This window comes from Barbatula barbatula (genome assembly GCF_947034865.1).
Source record: "Barbatula barbatula genome assembly, chromosome: 10".
NCBI classification, from domain to species: domain Eukaryota; kingdom Metazoa; phylum Chordata; class Actinopteri; order Cypriniformes; family Nemacheilidae; genus Barbatula; species Barbatula barbatula.
In genome coordinates this window covers 21420942-21445602 of record NC_136773.1, presented here as the reverse complement: position 1 = coordinate 21445602, position 24661 = coordinate 21420942, and the positions used below count along the sequence as shown (strand labels likewise).

Genomic DNA, 24661 nt, shown 5'->3' with positions numbered 1-24661 from the left:
CAGCACATTCAAATACTGCTAAAAGTGTGCAGTAATAACTATGATCGAGGTTGAATAGAACCCCAGCCTTAAAATAGTCAAGCTGAACACGCTAGCAATGATCCTCCCAAGATGGCGCAACATTCAACATATTAATTATCAGACATCAGAAGTGCCTGGTTTTTATTAGTCACTAGATGTTTCAATCCTCTTGGTTCAAGCGGCAGCAGGTCAGATTCTGTTGCAAAAACTGAACAGTGTTTAACCTTGCTAGTCTTAACGCAAATATTTCAACATTCGTTTTAACAAAAATGTGTTTTTGAACCCTCCAGATCTCATACTGTCCATTTAAGAGGGTGTATCATTTTTATTTTTGTTAATATTTAGGATAGTAGTTTATCTTTAAATAGGATACATAAACCACTTGTCCAAACCGGCCAATGACAAAGTCTTAGATGTTTATAAAACACTGTAAAAAATCTTCCACTGTATCTGTGCATTCTCCTCTATAAGTTTGTAAAGTATGTAAAATCCAATTAAATCAATACGCCTCATTTTAATACTATAAAAATTGATGAACGTAACAGCTATGAGCCACAAGATGGCGCCATCGTTTATGAATATACATGACGTATACGATTACAAGAAACACTCATCAACCGCAATTCAAACGAATTTTCGTTTAACTGGGCTACAATACATAAAATGAAAGATTTCGACCATTTCTAACGTGAGATTTGAGCAGAGGTCATCGCTTAGCCTTTACGTCAATATTCAGAATTGTAAATGCACACCAAAGCGCTACATTCGGTAACGCATGCGTCGCTACGCAGATCAATCGCCTTATGACATCACAACACCACGAGATCAGACCGCCCCAAATGATTTCAAAGCACAAAAATGCCCCGATAGGTCCTTTAACAGGTTACAGGTGTCAACATGTTGCCAAGCGCAATTTGACTTGTAAACTTTTTCAAAGACACCATGACACAGTATTTTCTCGTGACCGTCGTAAGTTAACAAAGTTTAACTGTGTTCCGTTTGATGCAGTGTGATATAATTTGGTTCTTTCACGCTTGTCTGCGCCAGAGGCGTGATGGTTCAAAGGAGAGCTGATCATGAGTGCACAAGGCCGGGGCAACACTCAGAAATCAGCCGCTTCTCATGAGCACAAACCCTCTCGATGCAACAACATGGCTGATTTACACACGCGAATCAATGGCACGGAAAACCGACCGATGTTTGAAGAGACTTCAGGGCGGGTAACAGAAAAGCGGCTTTATTATAAATCTAAAATAAATCTATTATTTTGATAAAAAGGAGGAATGAGCAGTTTGCTTTTTATGTGTTCCTCAGACAAGTATACTCACAAACTTTGGTCTTCTTTCAGGACCAAATTGTAAACATCATTGTTGGTGGACTCACATCTGTGTTTGTCCTAGTAAGTATTGTTGACTAACTATAGGCTATAGTGGCAACACACACAGTAAACGTCATCTTATGTTATGTCATGCCACGTTTGCTTGGCAGATATGTAATGCATGCTTTGATCAGACTTTCTGCTGATATTTCATACTGTGTTCTGTTTTCCTTTTCCAGGTCACCGTCATCAGTTCTTTTGTCTTTCCTGCACCTCCACCCACATCACTAAACATCTTCTTTGTGCTCTGCATCATCATGATCTGTTCCTCTATATTTGTGCTGGTTAGTGCTGTACGCTATATGTATTATTTCATTTAATTTATTATTAAGATCTGCATTTTTTCGTGGAAGTTTGACAGAAACATAATAATAAACGTCAATTATTAATATAATTGATATTTATTTTTCTTTCAGATATTCTGGTATGGTCAAGGAGATCTGGATCCCAAGTTCTGTGGTCTTATTTACTATTCCATAGGTTCCATTTTTCTTCTGTGTCTGTGTGCCAATCTGTACTTCCACGATGTTGGCAGATAAACATCTTTTTTTTGATCCAACAAAATGATCACACTGATATAAGCACAAAAGTTAGCAAAATGATGAATAGCCGAAAAGAGTTCAAGATGTTCACAGGTGATTAAATACTTCTGTATTAGTACAATTTGCATATATGATGCCTTATGTGGATGTATTTTGGCAATTAGTTCTGATCTTTGCCTTAAAAAATCATATCAAAATAGTATTTCACAGGATTATATGACCGATATATGTAATTGAATGAATAATGTATTGAACAATATTTGTTGAATGCAACACAGTCAATCACTGAACGTACAATAAACTATCATTTAAAGGTTGACATCAAAATCTATATATAAGTGAGCACTTGATATTTAAATGTCAAATTGAACCCTTTCAGTCTCTCGAGTGCCATCTAGTGGTGCGCTTTAAAAGGACAAATTGATATCTTGCGGAATAATGTCAAGTGAATGTAATGGGAAGCCTTGTATGATCGTAATGGACTACAAAACTAGTGAACACAATATGACAACACACATTAAAATATTACAACGCGTTATCATCGCAATCTAGTCCGTTCTTCTTGTTGTGTTCTACTTTGATAAGCGTGGCTCCCTTCATGATGTTAAAGCTAGTAAGCTTTGAAGCATAACTTTAAAAGTCACCCCGGGTTAACGAGAGGGTAACACGATTTTGACGTCATATCCACCGGCTCCGTCGGATGACGTTGTGTGTTTGACGTCTCTGTAATGACGGGACGGTCCGGTTATTCCGCTCACCGGGAGATGGAGCGCGTGAAGAAAGCCTTCGTCTGTCACCGAAAGGATTTTCTGCCCAATTTCAGCTCGTGGATTTGGTGCCTATTACTGCTGAACGCGTCCGCCGCGGGTGTCCGTCAGTGTAAAGAGGTGAGAGACAACTTGACATCATTGAGAGTTTGTGCGTTCATTTGCGCAAATCACTTATTGTGTTTGTCTGTGTGCGCGTGTGTGCTCATCTTAGCATAGGTGTTTCTTGTCTCTATACTTTATGATACTAAAGTAACAAAATTTAAGTAACAAAATGATACTAAAGTAACAAAATGATACTAAAGTAACAAAATGACACGTGGGTTCTCAGTTTTCCACGGCAGGTGCATCGGTAACTTCATTAGGAAAATTAAAGGACGTTGTTTAATTTCTTTTTGTAGAAGAATAATACAGATTTCACGAATGCTTTGCTTTTAATGATTCACTTCAATATAAAAGCGACTTTGTGGTCTCGATGCTGTTGACGATGCGCCTTTTGCAATTGCATATTATTGGCGAACTAACAATTTTAAATATTAGCTCGGCGTTTCGCACTATAATCTTTCTGTTTTTATATTTGATCAAATTCTAAGAGTTTTTAAACCGCTTTCTTATTGATATAGAAACGGATATGGTTTTCCTGTAATATTATATTGATTGGTGTCAGATGGCCTTTTGGGATAGTTATCCATCCACTCTAAAACATCCCCTTCAAATTTAAATCCGTGCAATATTTTGGACGACTACAATCTGTCTTGGATGTGTTTTTATCTCGAATGTTATTTTAATAAGTTTCCATTAGAGTGTCAAACTTTATCTGGAGATGTCAGCACTGCGTGGCCACCTCAGGAGCCTGATGATATGATGCTAAAAATATCCTCTCTGAAGCAGCTTTGCCCAAGAGCTCAACACCTCTGGCCTCTTGTGTTCTCCGTAATATTATGTAAACACAGACATCTACTTTTTGGCAACTTTGATTTAAAATCCTTATGTACTGTGTTCTGTGATACGGTTGACACTGAATTCTGTAGAGTCTCTTATTTGTGGAAAAGGATCGATATGTCGAGATACATTTGACTTGTTGGTTTACGCATTATGAAAAAGATGTATATGTTTAGTACAGTTCCCTTGACGTAAAACATGTATGTACAATTCATTTCAATTAACATTTAGATTCATATGCATTTTGGTACTTTATTTATTCTTTCCCAACCATATCAATGTATAGTGCACTGTTTAAGTTACAGAAATCAGCCTGGTTCTGTTCTCAAGTCGACAGGCTGGTGTTTTCTACGGTAACTTGTGTGGGAATTAGCGTGAAGTCTAGTCCCTGTTTTGAGAGCCAAATCTCTGCCCTGCCGTATGTTGACCCGCAGGGCATTCTGGGATTCGTTATCAGTTTCCTCCTGATGGCGGCCTTTCCTTCCCACTCACTCAATAAGTGCCGAAGGACCACACCACAGCATTATTACAAATTATTTGGCTATTGTTTTCTAAGGCATTTGGCCAGTCATCATGATCACAAAAGCAAGAGTCTGTTATTGAGTAACGGCTGAATCATTGTTGTGTTAGTGTTTTGTACCGTAGGGGTTGTTTTTGTCAAGTCTGCTTTGTTTACTAAACTTCATTTCTTTGGTCAGAGTTTTTTCATACATTGCTGCATGAATGCACAGGACCCCCACGGCTTTGTCTCAGCTTTGGACATCCACGGTCTGTTAACTGTCTGTCTGATGCATATTGGACAGAACACATTTGCCTCTTCATTGGCACATAAACTCAATTCAGAGGGGGACAGTGTTTTATATTGATCTCTATCTGTCTAAGTGGGTAATCCTACACCAAAATAAGTGGACCTGACTTCATGATGACGGTCAATATTCTCACTCTCTGAGACTATCCGATGCTTTGTTGATTATTGAAGATAGTGTCTTGCAGTGAAATTCATACTCCTTTCTGCTGGTGCAACAGTGGAATAAACACAAACGTCAACATTTAATGCAATGTATGGAATTATTAAACATCCATGTCATTTGCTGTGTTGTACTCAAACTTCACACATGCACACCCACAACACAAGCACCCATATGGTCTCTCTTAATTTTAGACCGTGATGTTTTTTGCAGGGGGACTATTACTATCAGTACACAGAATGTGATAGCACCGGATCCAGATGGAGAGTGGCCATTCCTCTAAACCCCAAACAGTGTACAGGATTACCAGACCCTGTCCAGGGCACAGACTGCAGTAGGTTCACATAGTGTGTGTGTAAATAATATATTTTTCTTTTCTTTCTCTCAGTATTTGTGGGTGTTTGTGTGGCTGTGCATAAATGTGACTGCCTCATTGTGTCTCCAAAAGGATTTTCAAGTTCTTTTTTTAAAAACATGGTCAAAAACATTGGTCACCACTTATCAGCACAGAGGAATTTCCTCTGGAAGAAAATGATTATAGGCCCCATGAATGAATTCTTTAAATCTCTTCCCCAAAGTCCTCTGCCCTTGTATGTGTGCTCATATGCAATGTTTTGTATATGAACCAAAGACTGCAATTTTAGCTGACATTAAATCAAACATCACCCATATTTTTATTACCTAATGATTGAATTGAATGGGAAGCCCTTATTATCATTGTATACTGTATCTCTGTATACATCCAAATCAGGAGCGCTACTTCTGACTGGTGTTAAAAAAACACAACAAGAGACAAATAGGATTGCTATTTAATTCTGGAATTCGTTATTAGTTTCCTCCTGATTTAATTTTTAATTAAAACTAAAATGGATAGAGTTTCTAAAAACAAAGTAATAATACAGCAGTTATTGCACATTTCTGAAATTATAAACAAAAATAAAGAGTGATATAGCAAAAAAACTTTGGTAAGCTTCATCTAAGAAAGAATCAACCTTTTAACTTTTTACGATCCAGCTATATAACAACAATAATAAATATCTATTACAAACTGTTTGACACATCTAACGTTTCATTAATTCCGATTCTTCGGTCTGACCTCTGTTTCTCCTCATGCCCCTCCCTCATCAGCGTTCTCATGTGTGGCCGGGGAGTTTCTAGAAATGTCTGCTCAGGAGTGCACACAGTGTGCAGCTGGCACTTACTCTCTGGGCAGTGGCCTATGCTTCGACGAGTGGGACGAAATCCCCCCTGGGTTCAGCACCTTAGCGATAAACCCTGATAACTCGCCTAGTGGACAAAATGCATCCACCTGCAGCAGGTGAGTGACATCACGGGGGTGCGGTCAGAGGTCACCACGTGTATCAAAATGAGTTGAGGGACATAAACGTACAATATATTCTATCCCCTAACCTTAAACCCACCCCTCACAGAAATGTTTTGCATTGTGACCATAACAAACAAGTAGTTAAAAATGTCCCCAGAAGGAAACGTTTACCAGGACCACACACATATTCAGTAACATAAAACAATAAGTATTAAGCTGATAATAATAAACATCACTTTATATATTACAGTGCATTTAAATGACCCTTTTAAGAAACTTTATATGAGAGTATGATTCTTTCTATCCAGTTATGCATCTTAAAGCGGAAGTTGCAAGGATGTCTGCTGTTTGTTGTGTTTGTGTTTACAGCACAAAGTGGCTCGCACAGGGCTCGTATCTAGAGTCTCACAGGGATGAGTGTACCGTGTCTCTGATCTACACTGTGCATTTAAAGAAACCCGGATCTGTGACATTCCACTACCAGTATGTGGACAACAGCATCTTCTTTGAGTTCTTTGTGAGTTTGCAATGAGCAGATCATTCAGTGCGTGATGTTTAAAATACATTTAAAGATAAAAAATGAAATAAAAAATAACAATTCCTATTTTTCGTTAAATATTGCAGCGTTTATTGTAAATAATTTATCAATGTGGGCCATTCTCTTTTTAAGAATCGTGTGCTCTCATAATCTTTAGTTAAAATCTGAAAATGCACTTCTTTCCTGTAATGACTATCCATCTTAAATGACGTATGTTAGACGGCTTGGGCGGAGCATCCGTTATCTCCTCCCTTCAACTGTCAGTCTACTGCCAGTTCTGTCTCAAAATGCAACGGCTGTTTTATACATCCAATCAAATCGCATAGATAGCGAAAGCCACGCCCCTTTTTCTAATTAGAAATCTTTTTTCACCCGGAAATACGGAAGTAAAAACATTCGCAACTTCCGTGTCACGGTGACTTCAAAGTAGATATGCAATGCTGCATTGAAAGCATTAAAATTATTTGTATTTGTTTTGTGCTTTAATGTAATATGGGACAGATTCAGAACGACCAGTGTCAAGAGATGGATCAGGATAAAAATAAAAAATGGATCAAATTGACCAGTCACGGAGAGTGGGGAACACATACTGTAAGTAAACACGCACATTCAAAAATGTTCACATTCTCATTAAAATAATGTAAATATTTACTCATTTCCGGTTGTGGCACAACACATCTAAAGTGTAGAAATAATGTCCGATTGTCTAATGATCAGGTCAGTTTGAATTCTGGCACTAATATCCTTTACTGGAGGACTACAAGAGTCACACTCGGGGCTAAAGCAGTCAAACCTGTGCTTCTGAAAGACATCAGGCTTGAAGGTGACAACGTTTTACCAGTTCCTTTTTTGGAAATCACTTCTTGTCATTGAGAGACTACACAGACCTTTCTCTCAATTGTTCCCCAGGTGTTGCGTACACATCCGAGTGTTTTCCTTGTAAGCCTGGCACTTTCAGCCGGAGCCCGGGCTCCTCCTCCTGTGAGCCCTGTCCCCGGGACACCTACTCCGGAAGAGGGGCCAGCTCCTGTACTCCATGCAATATCAAAACACACTACGCCTGTGAGCAGATATTCATTTTCTTGTGACATTTTTTAAATAATTTTCCCTTCGATCATTTTGTAAGTTATGGTGATATTTTTCGTATAATATTTCACGTGCGATGTGTCTCTCTCTCCTGTCTCGTAACAGCTGAAGGTTCTTCGATGTGCAGAAGCAGACCTCCATGCTCAGAAAAGGACTACATCCAGACCTACAGCACCTGCGATGAGGAGAGCAAGGTACATTTTATGAAAATGTGAAAAATGACCGAATCAAGTTATGACATGCTGGGGTTAGAGAAACTAGCCACCTCCGTTGGGCTCTTTCAACCACGTTCATTTTACACAAAAAAATAAATATCAGAAATGACATCTCAAAACACATTACATTTTTGATCATATTTAAACCTGGTTGAAACTACATCCATGCCAAATCCACATTCCAGTACTTGCAGAATAATAATGTCTTCTTGTGGACAAAAATGTTTCAAAAGATACTGTTGCACTTGTTTTAAAAGGATAGATAAGGTAAATCTACCACATACCTTTACTACATGAAAATGATCTGAACAAATAAAATAAGATTTGTCTCTCGCTCTCTCTCAGACTCAGGTCATATATAAATGGATAGAGCCTCGGATTTGTTTGGAAGAGGCTCCGGGTGCAGTAGCACTGCCACCTTCTGGTCAACTGGAGCCATGTCCTCCCTGTAATCCTGGTTTCTATAACAACGACACAGCCACCTGTTCTCCCTGCCTACCTGGGACCTATTCTGATGGGGTTAAAGGTCGATTCTAAAATTGCATTTTTTGACTTCAATTTTATAAGCATGAATATGATTTTAAACAATACATGGATTGTGTGGCATCCGCAGCATGCCAGCCTTGCCCGGCTGGCACAGAGCCTGTGCTCGGCTATGAATATAAGTGGTGGAACGTGCTGCCTGCCAACATGAAGACATCCTGTTTCAACGTGGCCAACAGCAAATGTGATGGCTTGAATGGTGAGAGATTACATAAGGATAGCGCGGCGTTAGAGAATACGGGTGCGATGCCTGTTTCCGTAAGTAGATGCCGCTGTTGTGCTTCTGTTCTGCTCTGTGAACGACGGAGATATTTTGCTCACTTCATTTGGAAGAAGGGCTTTAAGGGCAGAGGTTTGTGATCTTAGATGCCACATACTCCCAAGAATGATCATCCGCGTGTAGGGGACACCCATTCTAAATATGAATAAGCATTTATCTGAAACTAATATTATAAATCTTATATTAGTTTCTGTTGAGTTACATTATGATTTTTTTTTTCTCGCTGTTGTTATGTGATGTTAGATGTGTTAAAAAGGGATAGTTCACTCAAAAAAGACAATTCTGTCATCATTTACACACCCTCAAAATCTGTATAAACGTCTTTGTTCTGATGAACAGGGAGAAATATATTTGGAAGAATGTCAGTATCCAAACAGATCTCTTCACCCATTGACTCACATAGTAGGAAAAACACAATAGTCAAAAGTGCCCCAGAACTGTTTGCTGTCCTTCATTCTTCAAAATGTCTTCTTTTGTGTTCAACAGAACAAACATTTGACACATTTTAAATTTTTAGGTGAACTATCCCTTTAAGATTTGTGCACAAAAGCTTTATTTCACTTCCGTGTGTGTGTATCTGTCAGGTTGGGACGTAGCAGGCGACCACATTCATTCTGGAACAGGACGTTTAGATAACGATTATCTCATCTTAACCCTCAGAGTGCCTGGATTCAAGTGAGTATTAGCTCTTGCCCGCCTTCTCATGAGCACGCTGATATTCAAGTGCCGCCCACAGAACATTGTGTTCATTGACTGTTATAATAAAGCTTTGTGCCGTCAACGGATAGTTTAAACATGACGTGCTGGACTCTCACTCCTTTGGTGCAGTTCACGTCGAGAGAACACATTATGATTGAACCTATTCTTAATAACAAGTTTTTATTCTTATCCTTGTTTGGAAAACATATAGTTCTGTGTCGTAAGTGCTCATAGTCATGGTCAAGGGATGCAGAATACATTTATGCATGTAACAGACACGTTTGTGCAATGCTATCCCAATAGAGGTGCAGTAAAAAAGCCTTTAAAGTAATAGTTTACAAAAATATTTTTCATTTATTCACGCTCATGTTATTTGAAACCTGTATGTAACTGTTTCTTCTGTGAAACGCATAAGAATATATGTGGCCCTGGATCACAAAACCAGACTTAAGTAGCACGGGAACATTTTTAGTAAAAGCCAAAAATACATTGTGTGGGTCAAAATTATAGATTTTTCATTAGGATATTAAGTAAAGATCATGTTCCATAAAGATATTTCGTAAATTTTCAACCCCAAATATATAAAAACTTTATTTTTGTGAGTGGGTGGCCTGCTACAGTGCCCTCGGATTAACAACTTCAAATGCGATTTTCTCAATATTTAGATTTTTTGCTCCCTTTACTTCCAGAGTTTTACACTCTTGTATCTCCACCAGATATTGTCCCATCTTAACAACCCATATATCAATAAAAAGCTTAACTATTCAGCTTTCAGTTGATATATAAATCTAAATTTCGAAAAATTGACCCATAAGACTGGTTTTGTTTTCCAGGGTCACATATTCTGAGATGTCTCAGTGATTTTGTGTTCATACAATGGAAGTCAATGGGGTCTGGTGTTGTTTGGTTACCATCGTTCTTCAGAATATCTTTTGAGTTCTCCAAATTAAAGAAAGTCATACAGGTTTGAAATGACACGGGGCAGTAAATATTGAAAGAATTTTAATTTTTGGGTGAACTACGCCTTTGGACAACATTAGCATACAAATGTTTAGTAGTGTTTGTTTTATAAAAGCAATAATGCATGTGAGGCCGTGCTTTATAATGTTAGCAAAATGTAAGTCCCCACGGTATATTTAAAGGAACAGTTCACTTAACAATGATTAACATTTTTGGCTGCACAGCACCTTTAAGTTTACCGTATTACGTAAGAAACCTGTGCTCGAAGTCTTTAATACATCTGTATGGTCTGTTGCATCAGATTGCCCATGTCAGCACAAGGGACGTCTGGCAGCGAGTACGGCCGCATCAGTTTTGAGTTTGAAAGCACCTGCTCGGCAGACTGCGAGTTTTTCTTCATGATGGTGAGTTGAATGGCATCTGTGCGAGCGTGTTTACGCACCGTATGTGTGTCACGCAATGTTCTGTGTGTTGGTGGTTGCTATTACAGATTTCTCTGCGTGTTGTCCAACAACTGTGATTGACAGAAAGCGGGCAGTTATTTGTGTCTCGGCGTGGGCGGATATTCGAGTCTTAACGTGAAGTGCTGTTGGTTTTGTTGATGTTGCAGGATGTGAACAGACGGAGCACAAATGTCGTTGAATCGTGGGAAGGGAGTGCAACGAAACAAAGCTACTTGCACATCATGACTGAAAACTCAAGCATCACCTTCACCTGGGCTTTCCAGCGGACGAGCCAAGCTAATGATGTCAGTACACAAACACACACACGCATGGATGGAAAGTATGTTTAAAATGCTTTCAAATGCACAATTTGATCTGCTGAATAAAATGTGTTATAAATAAAATCGCATAAAAGCGTCTCCAAGCCTGATCAGCTGTTGTTTGGCTTAAACCGTCCAACATACAAGCTGTTGCACAACATCCACATTTTTGAAAATCATGTTCTTTTTATTATGAATTCCAAGTAATATTAATCTGCTGTTGGGTTGTTTTGATTGAGAATAATAACTTTAAGAAATACAGTTAACTAACACAATAAAGCCCAATAAAAACTGTTTTTGGAAATCAACCTTTCAAATATTTCTAAAACCATATTAATGTCTTTTAGTGGAAACCACATAGCAAAAAAAAAAACAACACTTAGCACACCTTAGCAACAGTATAGCAAAACAACATAAGATTTACATTTGATAATACTTTCTTTAAGGAGTTCATCATTTCTCTTTCTTCGTCCATTAGGTACGTCAGTATGCGAATGACATGGTGAAGATTTACTCCATATCGGTGACCAATGCCATAGACGGGGTGGCATCGGCGTGCAGGGCATGTGCCCTGAGGTCACAGCAGCCCGGCTCTTCCTGTGTGCCATGCCCAGCTGGCCATTACATCGATAAAGAGACCAACCAGTGTCTGGAGTGCCCTCCAAACACCGTCCTGTCTGGGCATCACATCTATGGCAAAGACGCTTGCCAACCGTGTGGGCCGGGCAGCAAAAGCAACAAGGTATTGACCTTATATACAATACAGTTGTGTAATAACAATTGAGTTTATAACAAGTCTCATTTTGAATGACAGGAGCACAGCGTGTGTTTTAGCGACTGTTTGTTCACACACACGGAGCGGAATCGGACGTTTAAGTTTGACTACAGTGATCTGGTCTCCGCGGGGTCCATTATGAACGGACCGAGCTTCACTGCCAAAGGCACAAAGTATTATCATCTCTTTAACGTCGGCCTGTGTGGAGCGAAGGTACTACACACACACCTGAAACAAAAAGGAAGCACATTGCTGATATAAAAACATATTTGTTCTGCATTTTTAAGGGTCACAAGTCAGCGATTTGCAGAGATAATGTTACAGACCTGCCCGATGACGATTCTGAAGGTGGTCAGCTGGGTAGTTCAGTGCAGGCCTTCATCTGTCAATCAACAATTATACCTTCTGATGCCCGGGGCTTAAGAACAGCCCTTTCGTCTCAGTCCATTAGCCTTGCGGACACATTTCAGGGTAAGAGAGATCCCTTTATATCTGAAGGAACGTTGCAGATTGCGGTCTGACTGTGATATAGAAATGTGCGATCATGCCTTTATTCATTCGAATGAATTCTTGGAAACGCCGCTAATGTTTCAACTTGAGATAAATACAGTGTTTCTCAGACTCTCTTTTCTGAGTATATAATTGTGTTCTTAATGGCTCATTTAATTACAAACCAAACCCAGATGGGACTTTTAAGGAATTGAAGTGTATTAGCGGAATTTAAATGGAATCTAAGCTTAATACAGTAAATATAAAATATCACCCATGAGGAAGACAAAATAGCAGTATTACTGATGTTAATGAAGACCGCTGGGCACTGTTTTCATTAAGTCTTAAATATTTAAATGCACTATTGTTTTAAAGAGGTAAATATACAGACACCCCTTTTCTGTATACACTTATGCTGAAAAATCATTTACTTGGTTTAACGCTGTTAAAATAATCTCTTATGTTCTTCTATTTCAGCTTGTATACATTTCTTACTTATTAATGTAATATTGTCTTGAGGCAAAATGTTTATTTCCACCGTCGCTTCGAATAAAAGTGTCTGCTATATGTATAAATGTAAATAAACTGGGAGGTGAATTTCAGAAAAGTCTGATTTGAAATTGTTAACATTAACTGCGGAAATGAACTGAGATGGAATGCTGTATTTACATAACCTTAGATATTCTATATTGTTCTGATATTTAAAATAATTGTTTTCATTAAAACATCATCATATTTCGAAGTTCGTTCAAATAAAGAGGCTTCTATTTACATTTGATTTTCATTGTCTTACAATAATGCAACATCAAGGATGCATAACCATATTCTAATAACCAGTGTTTTTGTTTGACATATACAGCGTATGATTTATTATTTGAAATCACAGATCGACCCACCCGCTCAAAGCTCTCGGTGCGGTCACACGCGTGTCCTCTAACCCAAGCGGTTTGTGCGTGTTTGTGCCACAGGAGCCACAGTGAAGAAATCACTCAACGGAATAACCGCCAGACCGGAACTTTTCCCATCTCCGTCCAGGAAAATCTCAGATGTGCACTTCTTCTACCGGTACTGGCAGAAAGATTGTCATCAAACCCAAAGTGCCTCTCGTGGCCTCTCTCACGGCAATCTGGGGCTTAAGTTTTACGGGTTTCATAATAGGATGTGCTGTTTGTCTTCGCTTATGTGTTTAATGGTGTCTTTTATTTGTGTAGTTCCACACAGGTCACGACCTCATGTCCGAGAGGCAGAAATGCAGTGGTTTCACTGCGCTGTAATCCGGAGAAAACAGCAAAAGGGGAGATATCCGTGCCGAGGTATACAAACAAAGCACACTGTCGTTTAATGCTTGAATATCTTTTCATTTATTTTTCATACACTTCATTCCATTTTCCATTTATGAAAAATTTTCCCTACCGTACAAATGACTCCTAAAAAATGCATCACGTTTAACGAAAACATTTACGTTGACGATTTTAAAGCAACAACTTAAACAAACTTTACCGCCCATGCACGCTTTTGTGACCCAAACTTAACTTTCGGTACACATCCGCAAAGAATAGGGTCCCTTTAAATAATTTATGATAACAAGCTAATAAGTAAATTACATTGGCTAGCAAGTTAAAAGTATGTTTAGCCAGTTTCATTTTGGGTAACCAGAAGAACCGCTGGCCAATCTTAAATGCGACAAAGTTACACAACCCATTAAGAAAATAATGAATCTATATACAATAAAATGTAACGATTGTTTATTTAATACGATAATTATACGATAAAATATTCATATAAATTAAATGTAAATAGTTATATTATTAGCCTCTAGCCAGACCAACCAACAAGCACAGAACCCAGAAAACTTCGGGCCACAGTCGTGCATCTGAAACTGTCTATGTATATGCAAAATTATTCTAAAAGAAATAGGAAAGGTATGTGGGTGCCATTTAAAATAATTGTATTTGTTTTCAACTCTCTTATTTGAAAAAATAATGCAATCAATGCATGCAAATCCACACAAAACCTAAAACACTCTGTTTTCATCACTTAAAGTTGCTTTATATAAGCTTAACTCTGTGTTAGTACACATTTCTGTGATTACGTGTAGGACTAACGTGCCCTGTTCTTCCTCAGTGAATGTCCAGCGGGGACGTGTGACGGCTGCACATTCTACTTCCTGTGGCAGAGCTCCAGTGCATGTCCACGCTGCACCGGTGCAGATTATCACACCATAGAAGGAGCCTGCAAGGCAGGAGTTCAGGTACTTCACATCATTAGTGCTACTGATGTTCTCCTGGAGTCTTATTAGGCCGTGTTTCTTAAAAACAGTCTTTGTAAAATAGTTTTCATTCTAAGGACACTGTATATGTGTGGACTGAACCTCGCCTGTGTACTGGAGGACTGGCTTTACCCCGGAAGAAAACATCTCCATGTGAATCAATAGACTTTTGGCTGAAGGTTGGAGCTGGAATTGGAGCTTCATGTGCCGTTCTGCTAGTCTCCCTGACCTGCTACTTCTGGAAGAAGAACAAGAAGTATGAGATATTTGTTGATCTCAAATCTCAAATAGATAATCATCGCTCTTGTAAATGTTAGCAACAAGCGTCATGTTTATGGGTTCTGATAGGCTGAAGTATAAATATTCGAAGCTGGTGATGTCAGCCAATAAGGAGTGCGAGATACCAGCGGCAGACAGCTGTGCCATCATGGAGGGAGAGGGAGAGGAGAATGAGGAAGAGGACCTGGTTTTTGCAAACAGATTAACTCTTCTGGACAAACTGAAGGCCATTGCTACCAAGGTGAGTCAAAGCACAGCATAGAGTTTTAGATGTTGTTGTTAAAATATGAAAATCTTCCAGCTGTTTTGCCAGAATTGGTGTTAGACGGTCTTTCTATACATGCGTCTTTTTTCCAACTACTAAACCTCACAAAGTTGTTTCATGGGAAAGTATATTATGCACTGCTATTCAAAAGTTTACAGTCTTTTGGCTGATTTCTTATGACATTTAAACCCATTTGAACTGTATGCGTATGTTTGAAATTCCTTTAGTAAAAGTATTCAATAATAATGAGAAATATTATTTTATCATGAAACAAAAATTGTATATATATATTTTTTTAAATTGGTAAGTTAGACTGAATAATAAATAAAAAGTAGCCAATAAGATCCCAGAATAGAAGAACAATACCGTTTAAAAAGCATCTCATGATGAGGCCCAGGATGGTGGTCCATTAGATACCTGGAGTACTTTCTTGCCAAATGGGTGCCTACTGTGGTTTGAAGGTGCTAAAATATTACAGATTTAAAGAGTTTTGAATAATAGAATTCATGTAGTTACATTACAACAATGAAATATCAAATGAGTCGGTGAAAATGTTTCCACATTTAGAATAACAATAAAGAGTGAGTAACTTTTGAACAGTTGTGTTTATATATACAGCGTAAAGTACAGTGTCTGTCGAATTTCAACAAAATCAAACCTCAGGAATGACAAAGTCTTCCAACAGCAATGAGAAAGACTGACAGCATGACAAGACACATGAGACATGAAATCTGTGACAAATCAAGTTTATCGCATCTTTTTTTGTACAAATACTGTATTGCTTAAAAGTGAATCTGAACTTCTTTGCAATATTTGAGGCCTGAACAAATACAGTGTCATTTTGACCCGTTTCTTTTTCTATGAATAAATGCAAATAGAAACAATATTTTTATTTGTTTTCTTGTACAGCTACTTTGTAACAATGAAAACTGTAAAAAGCGCTATATAAATAAAGCTGACTTGACTAAACGCATATCTATAAACTGTAAATTCAGGAAGAACTGAAAATAATTTCGAAATGGTCTCTTAATTTTTACCTTGGCTGTATGTTTAATGAAGTTCCCTTGGCTTTTGAAATTTTGCACCTATGCCTCATAAGATAACTTGCCAGTGTTTATTTTTGTGCCCTCTACTGGTCATTCATGGAAGTGCCAAAGTCCTGAACAATAACTTCCACCGTCTGCATTGTCTATATTAGTGAAATGACCTCGATTCGACCCCTTCCGTCTCTGTCTCACCCTCGCTCAGAGCGACTTGAGTCAGAAGCTCGCTGTGCGAGTCTTTGTAAGTGCGTGTGTGTATATCTTGTGGTTTAACCGGGGGCAGTTGAAGGAGCTGCTGAGAGGCTTCCAGAAACATCTGTAAAATGAGACTGTATAGGCAGGTGGGGTCTTTCACGCTGCGTACGCAGCCAATTATAAGAGTTTGAAAGTAGTTTTCTTCAAGCAAAACTTCCACTGTCACTTAAAATTTCCCTCCAAAGAGATGCTGTACGACCTCCCGTGGGAACGCGCTCGGATCTCCCGCAGTATGCTTAATCAGTTCTGTTGTGTGTTATCAGGGATGTCGACTGTGGAAGTGCATTCTGGGATTGCCTTGTCTGCTAAATGTGTAAATCAAAAAGCGGTGCTGTCTAAATGGGACGATTCACCCAGAAATTCTGTCATTGTTTATTCACCCTCAAGTTGTTCAAAATCTGTATATATGACTCTTCAGGGGAACACAAAAGAAGATATTTTGAGAAACGTCTTGGTTGTTTTGGTTACCAACATTCTACCAAATATCTTCTTTTGTGTTCTCCAGAAGAAAGACGTATAGGTTTGGAATGACATGGGGTTGAGTAAATAATAAAAGATCCCTTCAAAGGAATAAAGATGACACATAATTGTTTATTAAAATGCTACAGTAACTGTTCTGATGCTTTCTGTCATATCTTTGTTTAGACCAACATTTCTCTCGGGTTCTGATAGCTCAGTTTATTTGTGAATAGCACAAACTCTATAGCAGGTCATTTGTCTTTCTGTTTAAGGGACCCGGTTTACCGCAACCCCCTGTTTGAGTTGCACGCCGGTTGCCTTGGCAACGCACGGTGTCCGTGGACAGTCCTTGGCCTTCGGGGGCAGGCTTTTCAAAGAGAGCTGACCTCGACGAGGAGCGATTCAGGGCTCTGTTTGTGTACATTTGTCGCACCGGCGTTCAATGATTTGTTCCCGTTTCAGCTGCATTTTCAAATCCGTGTTCCTGTTTCTAGGGCAACAAGAAGAGCGGAGAAGCTGTCCGACTCTCCCATACAGAGAAGTCTGTGTGGGGATAGAGGAAGAGGAAAACAGGACGATATCGCGTACAGTGGCCTTAAAGACATCCCCGTGAAGTTATGGTGTGAAACCCGCCCTGAGAAACTGGGGAAACGCTCCGTAAATATTTACGTCTGACTTTTCTGTACATCACCATGTGTGTTTCTCTTCACAGTTGGTTTATTTTGTCGTTTCTTGTATGTGTGCGTTTTTGTTGTAAATGCATGAACATTCCCTCCCTCTCCAGCACCTGTGTTTCTCCGTAAGCTTTTTGCAACGACAACCACAACTTAACAGGATTCCTTCTTGTCAGAGCAAATATAGCCGAGGGTCACGGGAAACGCACAAATACAACCAGACAGCAAGCTTTACCGGCAGATGCTTGCAATCCCGTAAACAGCGCGAGAAAGCCCTGCGCGAAGTTAAGCGCAGCTGGAATACACTTTTTTTAGTTTTTCTTTGTTTGGCTCAAGTAACCGTGGTCATTGCAGGACGGTGACATTTCAAATGGAGTACGACATTTGAAACGAATGAAACCTGTGAATAAAGAGATTACGGAGAGGCAGAAGGCGTTCCACGAGAGCTATTTTTATGATTTGTGACACACGTCTGTGTCATTGTGATTAGGGAACAATATCAAATCAAACACACGGGAGATTAGAGAGAACGAAATTCATCCAGAACAGCAGCTGCACTTGAAAGTAATGAAACATTTGCTGGATTTGTTACCTAATTAAGAAACTTAATGAAGTGATTGGATCGGGGGGAGACAGGGGGTTCGTTCATCAAATTTGAAGACCTGTGACATGCGGTCTTGTGAGAGAAGACGCTCACATTCATTCCGTTTGAGGTCAAACCCATTATTATTTTTTAGACAAAATTGTGCACATCATTCATTTTGTGTTTGTAACTGAAACGTGATCAGATGTGTGTCCCGAAACTTTTAGTTTTAATATGATTTTGATACAATGTATAATAAAGGATTGTTTGCGCACTCATATGTTTGAAAACGTCTTGTTGATATCTCATTTCGCTAGATCTTGAATTCCGAATAATGTTGTGAACCACCATTCTGGCGATGATTTCGTTTTTGGATCGTTTCCCACATTTCACATCCCCGGTCTTCGTGAGATCCATCAACGAGAAGTCGCTGTTACCATGGAAACAGGAATCGCGTAAATGGATCTAAGCAGTGTCTGCCCACTTCCATAAAGCTTCGCGAATATCGTAATCGAATCAGTCACCCCGCACTCTCAATCAAGTTCGTAGTCCCACGTTCTCAATCTTTGAGAGTTTTTGCACGTGTTTAAAAACTAAACATAGTTTGTAGTTATGTATAAACTTATGTTTATGTATATCCGTGGCTGGTTTGATGATCATCCGCCGTGCCTAATGAAACGTGTACTGTCGTTAATTTCTCAGTTAATTCAGTTTTTAACACCGGTCCAGTGTTTGAACATAATACAACCAACAAAACAAGTGTTATGTGGCCCGAAGTTAACTTCCGGTAGACCTCCACAAAGAATGAACTGTTAAGTAGTTTTAATTTAATTTAAAACAAATAATGTACAATATAAAGTAAATTATATTTATTAATATAAATGAAATATTAAATCAATTGTTATTATGATCAAACACAGACCGGATGTTTAATTTGGACCTGGCATGTGTGCCTGATGAAACCGTCTATAACCAAATCAAAATGGTAAATCAATATCTTTCAACTGTATATGTAATATTTATATGAAAAAATAAAACTGGTGGTTTTGATGGATGCTAAACTGTCGTCGTTTATAAAAATAAAAATAAGCTGCATAATGAGTCTTCACACATTGATTAAAAAATGTTAAGAACAAAGTTTCATTTTTCGTTGAACTTTTCTTTTTAAAACATTTGAAAGGGGATTGAAACCATTGTTTTCCCCGAAGCTGTCTTCATTAGCTCAATTCTCTGTCTTTTCTCTCTGTATGTCACATCTTCACTTCTTCATCTTTCTCTCTTGATTTTCCCCATCACTCATTCCTGTACCTCCTCTCATGGCTTTCGAGATAATGTGGTTTGAGGAGGAGGAGGTCGTGTCTAACCTGGAAAACTGGAGCGGTGCTGATATCTCCCGTAAAAGCTTTGACTCTACAGCCATTACAATTCCACAGAGGACGAGGAAAGTGCGATTTGCACAATTCGCCACAAAAACTCCCTCACTATCTCTCTCTCTCAGCCTTCGCTTTACTGCCAACCTTCCTCAAGCTTTCTTTCATGCCTCTCTCGCTCACCTTTCCTCTCTTCGGAGGAAGCCATGTGGCTGATAAAAGGAAAGCTTTTCAAAGGATGCAGCACTTTCCATGTTTTATTCTGGCCGAAAAATTGCATTTCATTTTCCCCGCTCATAATCTCCGCTTCGTCCCCGGATGCCAGCCTACTGGACGTCAGCAGAATAATTTGGAAGGTCGAGACGGCACCCTGGGAACTTTTTCTTTATTACAGCGAATTAACGCTAACTTGGCTTGTCATTGTAAGACATCTGAATCCGTCGCAGGAGTTGCGTTTGAGATAAGAGTACATTGTGTCAGTGGGTCTGAACCGAGATAATGGTTTGTGTATCATGAACCCCATATCCCAGATGATGGTGACGGAAAATGAGAGAAACAGAGACGATGAAGTGTTACGTTTTTGTTTATTATGATGTCATATGTCCTTTTTATTGCACACTGCACCATGGGTACTGTTCTATTGCTTTGTGTACAAGCCAAAAAGTTCAGTGCCTTCGTAATGTGCACTTATTTTGTACCTTAAGGACAAAGTTTTTTGTGATGATCCTTGAACCCTTACATACAAGTTAAAGTCATTTTAAACTGTTGATGCACAAAATGAACAAAGAGGCAGACCAGGAAAGGGCGTCCAGGAAAGGGCGTCGAATGTCATGACAAAGTCATTTGGCATTGACAACCGTATTTACTAACAAGTTTGACCCTTGAATTGAGTCAATAAGTGTTTCTCAACCGGGGGGCTCAAGATGACTTAAAATGATACAAAACAAGCTTCAAAATTTAAACTAAAAAAGGTTCTGAGTTTTTTTTTATGAATCTATGCCGAGCTGTAGAATATTTTATCGGGTTTAATTGAATATTGTAAAAATGTGGTAAATTAATTTGGACACCGGGGGGGCTTTAAAGTAAAACGTTTGAGATTTCAAAATTGTACACACATCTCAAAGCGGAATGAAAATCTGTATAGACACGAAACTGAAATCAGTCGCAGTAACCAGTGATGTAGGAACTGGCATCATTTTTAAGGTATGCAGTTTATAAAACTGTCCCTTGCCTGTTTGTTTATTGAATATTTGATGTGATATTGCTTTTAGCTTCGATATTAAACCTGCTCTCGTGTAGGTTTAATATCGTCGCTGTCCTTCCAAAACCTCAGATGTCTCAATTTGTTTGAAATTGTTTGTACTTTTAAAATGATTAATGTTGTGTTGTCAAAGTTGACAAGCACTTTTTAATACTTTTTATTGGTTAAATATTTACAAAACTCTGTGACAACATAAAGGGCGTCCAATAATCATGAATTATGGGTAAAAATTCAAATCACGAAACACAGAGATTGGTAGGACAGCAGTAATATTCTTTACCAAATGACGGCAGATCAATTTGTATCAACCAAACGTGCTCTTAATTTATAAAATGTGGTTGTCGCTCTCAGATCAAAACTGCTTTTGAATCCCCAAACAGGACTGACAACTGCGGTGTGAACGTAAACTATGCCTGTGACATGTATCCCACGAAATCTCTAAAACTTTGCTTTACATGTTCCCGTGCAGCGTGCTTCAGACACAGTCGGCTGATTTTGCAGTAAAGCCCTCTATCCACACTATGACTCGAATGAAATTGCTGCAGTGGGTGAGTCCTACAAAGGACGAGAGATTCTCTCTCTCTCGGTTTCTGCGCAGACTGCAGTCTCCTCTCCCACCTAAACCGACTGTAAGCCACTCAGACGAAACCGCTACATTTTGACTTCTCTCAAAAACATTCCTTAAGAGGCTAATGCCAAAACCAGGTCCCCTAGCAACTTAACTTGCGTGCGGATTTGGGGAGGGTGTTGTGTAAGCTTCGTAACAAAAGAGCAGGGTTGCTGAGCGTTCAGCTGGATGCTTTATGGGGCGGGAGACTGCTTTACATAACCAGATACAGACTCGCATACATATTTACTGTCTTGGTTTTAAACACAAGGGGCGCGTCCCGGGGTAGATGCTGATGTTTGTGGTCACTGGGGTGTTGATATAGGATTGCTAAGGTGACCTGTGTTGTTTCTACACTATAGAAACATGCAAAATGCTGTTCAACCCAACCGTTGGGTGAAAAATAAACTAGTTTGGGTTGTTTAAACACATGGTTGGGTCAAATATGGACATACCGTCTTTCAAGGTTAATTAAAGCAAAAAGTCAGAATATTACCCAACCATGAATTGAAACAATCCAGCATTTTTTGGAGTGTAGGGCACTGCTAGGTGATTGTTTACTGGCCGAAGTAAAGAGTCCCTAATGCTTCTGGTCTCTTGTTATGGCTCTGGTCCCTTCTTTAATTTAAAGGGATAGTTCACCCAAAGAGGAAAATTCTGTCCTCATTTACTCACTCTCGAGTTGTTCCAAACCTGTATAAATGTCATTAAACCCAAATATATTTGGAAGAACGTTAGTAGAGTACCACAAACTCATATAGTAGTCAGTGGTGCCCCAGAACTATTTGGTTTCCCACATTCTTCAAAATATATTTTTGTGTTCAACAGAACAAAGAAGGTTTTTAACAGCTTAAGGGTGAACAAATGACCGAACTGAACTATCCCTTTAAGGGTTTTTTATTCTGTCCACGAAGTAAAAATAAGTCTCTTCTGTAAGCTGCATGGTTGGAGATAACGTTCATGCAAAAGCCATAAAACCCATTTATGGTTTTGCCATTATGTGATTCTATGTTAATAGCAGGACTGTGTCTTATAGACAGAACTAATGAAATGTGTGTGTGTACGTTGTGTTTTTTGCCTTAAGCAAGTCATCCTGATCCCATTGGAAGACTAAATCTGTCCTTGATCGGCTATTATTTCCCCCCTCACCATTATTTGTTTATGCTGTTCCCTCGTGCACCTCCCGGTGCTGTTCAATGACACGCAAGTGACTGCCGAGCGGATGAATTATGGATGTTGATGGTTTTAGCATTTCTAGGTTACTGTTACATGTTTGTTTACTATGTCTCTATGACAGGCCAGGAATTGGTGATCACACACGGCCATGATACAGTTAGACGGTAACGTGGTATTCTACACAATACCCCCGGACCCCGAGCTAAAAACAAACACACTTAACACTAGCTCCCCATAAACGTCATCCTTTCGTCCACACGATCCAACACAAACAAACAGAAATGTATAAAACTTCTGAAATGTAAAAAAAGACATCTTTAAAAATGGCTCAGGCCCCTCAAGGGCTCTGAGGAACCTCTCGTATTAAAACTACAGGACAAATGATAAGGCACAACGAGCCGACATCGAACGACGGAGTACATTTTACATTCACTGCATCACAAAGCATTCCACACATCAGAAATGGGACTCATTTCACTAAAATGGTGCCGGAGGTGACGCTCTTCACGGCTATCTGAAAACCTCTTGTTTGCAACTGAAAGTGTTGACTTTCATGTAAATACATTTTCATGTGACATTAATATAGAACATTTGTTTTTCACGTTTTCTTTTAGTTTTAAGAACTCATTTTATATTCTAACAATTCGGTGTAATTCGAAAATACGATACAAGGACATTTTGTAGATATACACAAATTATGTTTTTATATACCGTTGAGGTCATATGTTTAAATACATCTTGCAGAATCTGAAAATTCTGATAATCCAAGAAAAATAGGACGGTGTTTTAGATTTGAAGCTATTTCACATAACAGTTTACAACACACAATGAGAACCAAATGTACAAAGGAAACTCGAAGTTCAGAGGTTTAATAATGATTGGTTTTTAATACTTGTGTTACCTGGATTATCAATGGATTTTTCAAACGTATTGTGATGGTTGTCTCTTTTTTTATCTGAGCCATTAAATTGTTTACCGTTCTTTAGAAAAATGCTTGTTACTCTTTTGCAACAGTGACTGTATTATGTTGAGATCCATCTTTGGACACTTTGAGAGACAGACATTCACTGAAGGCAACATCGTGCATTTAAAAGTCAGCTTTGTAAACTTTTGAATAGGCGATTTAAAACAAATGTATTTATAATATTGTGCTTTCTCTTATTTCTCTTACATTATCAACATTTTTCAGATTCTGCAATGTGTTTGTAAACTTACGTCACACAACTGTATTTACGACTTAACAGGTTCTGCTTTGCAATTCAGCATACCGTCACTGTCCTTTTGAAACCTTGTATGTCCTTGTATGTACTTTTTAAATGATTGTGTTGTTGACAAGCACTTTTTACAACTTTTGTTGCTTACATATGAGCTAAATCCAGTGACAAACAAAGGCTGACTAATAATAACGATTTATGGCAAATAATTTAAATCTCAAAATATGGAGATACAAGGTTTCAGATGGACAGCAGCGAGATTTCTCCAGTCCCTGTCTGCTATTCATAAATTCACATGTGCTGAACAGTTTCAGATTGTGCACCAGAACCTTGTGTTTGATAAAGGAGTGAATGTCAACTTTATCAAATCTGTAGATAAGATGAATAGCTCACGACAGCACTTATTCTCTCACTCACAAAAGGCTTGTCATCACAGGTAGTGTAAACATTAATACATATCTGTGCCTCAACGTAAACATGCTCACATCCATAAACACGCCGCTTCATTAGATGCAGTTAATGTGATACGGTTTTACACGTTTTGAAAGTTCAATGATGTCGTAACCGCCGATATAATTCAATGCCTACGATGAGATGGCGTGAAGTTGAAAGCGTGAGCGCTCGCCCTCTGCGTGACCCTATCAGCAAAAACTCTAATACTGTCAACTTGTGCTGTTAAAACCATCGGTTTTGATTCTGTACAAAATATATACAACATAGAAATACATACAGTTTAGGGTATTACAATGAGGCCTACAAAAGAAAACAAGCACAAATTGTGTCCAGTATTGCAGGCGGAGCCGGTCTGTCAGTCACTACTGTGGCCCAATGAAAAACGTTTACATTATCACGTCATGGCCGTTTACAACAAACATAACAAAATTTTCCAAAATCTCTCTAAAAATTTTTTTTTTGT

The 24661-nt window shown here is 38.7% G+C and overlaps 2 protein-coding genes across 2 annotated transcripts; both read left to right on the top strand.

Moving 5' to 3' along the window:
* Nucleotides 1-849: 849 nt before the first annotated feature.
* Nucleotides 850-2582, top strand: tmem243a (transmembrane protein 243, mitochondrial a). The gene is made up of 5 exons (XM_079466425.1): nt 850-990; nt 1069-1241; nt 1370-1420; nt 1579-1683; nt 1816-2582. Exons 2-5 carry the CDS (start codon nt 1098-1100, stop codon nt 1936-1938), a joined length of 423 nt encoding a protein of 140 aa, XP_079322551.1. The 5' UTR covers nt 850-990; nt 1069-1097; the 3' UTR covers nt 1939-2582.
* elapor2a (endosome-lysosome associated apoptosis and autophagy regulator family member 2a) lies at nt 2379-18403 on the top strand. Its single transcript, XM_079466424.1, has 22 exons — nt 2379-2828; nt 4832-4952; nt 5747-5936; nt 6312-6459; nt 6982-7071; nt 7198-7303; nt 7390-7542; nt 7672-7760; nt 8127-8307; nt 8395-8523; nt 9189-9279; nt 10565-10667; nt 10874-11011; nt 11505-11768; nt 11841-12014; nt 12089-12272; nt 13259-13355; nt 13502-13603; nt 14415-14541; nt 14637-14815; nt 14908-15079; nt 17355-18403. The coding sequence occupies exons 1-22, from the start codon at nt 2670-2672 to the stop codon at nt 17415-17417; spliced, it is 3060 nt and encodes a 1019-aa protein (XP_079322550.1). The 5' UTR covers nt 2379-2669; the 3' UTR covers nt 17418-18403.
* The last annotated feature ends 6258 nt before the right edge of the window (nt 18404-24661 follow it).

Bases quoted from the DNA above. Each gene is read 5' to 3' on its own strand.
- tmem243a (XM_079466425.1), top strand. From the start codon at position 1,098: ATGAGTGCACAAGGCCGGGGCAACACTCAGAAATCAGCCGCTTCTCAT. The intron at 1,242-1,369 runs GTAACAGAAAAG...GTCTTCTTTCAG, and splicing joins TTGAAGAGACTTCAGGGCGG to GACCAAATTGTAAACATCAT. The intron at 1,684-1,815 runs GTTAGTGCTGTA...TTTTTCTTTCAG, and splicing joins GTTCCTCTATATTTGTGCTG to ATATTCTGGTATGGTCAAGG.
- elapor2a (XM_079466424.1), top strand. From the start codon at position 2,670: ATGACGGGACGGTCCGGTTATTCCGCTCACCGGGAGATGGAGCGCGTG. The intron at 7,761-8,126 runs GTACATTTTATG...GCTCTCTCTCAG, and splicing joins CCTGCGATGAGGAGAGCAAG to ACTCAGGTCATATATAAATG. The intron at 9,280-10,564 runs GTGAGTATTAGC...CTGTTGCATCAG, and splicing joins CTCAGAGTGCCTGGATTCAA to ATTGCCCATGTCAGCACAAG.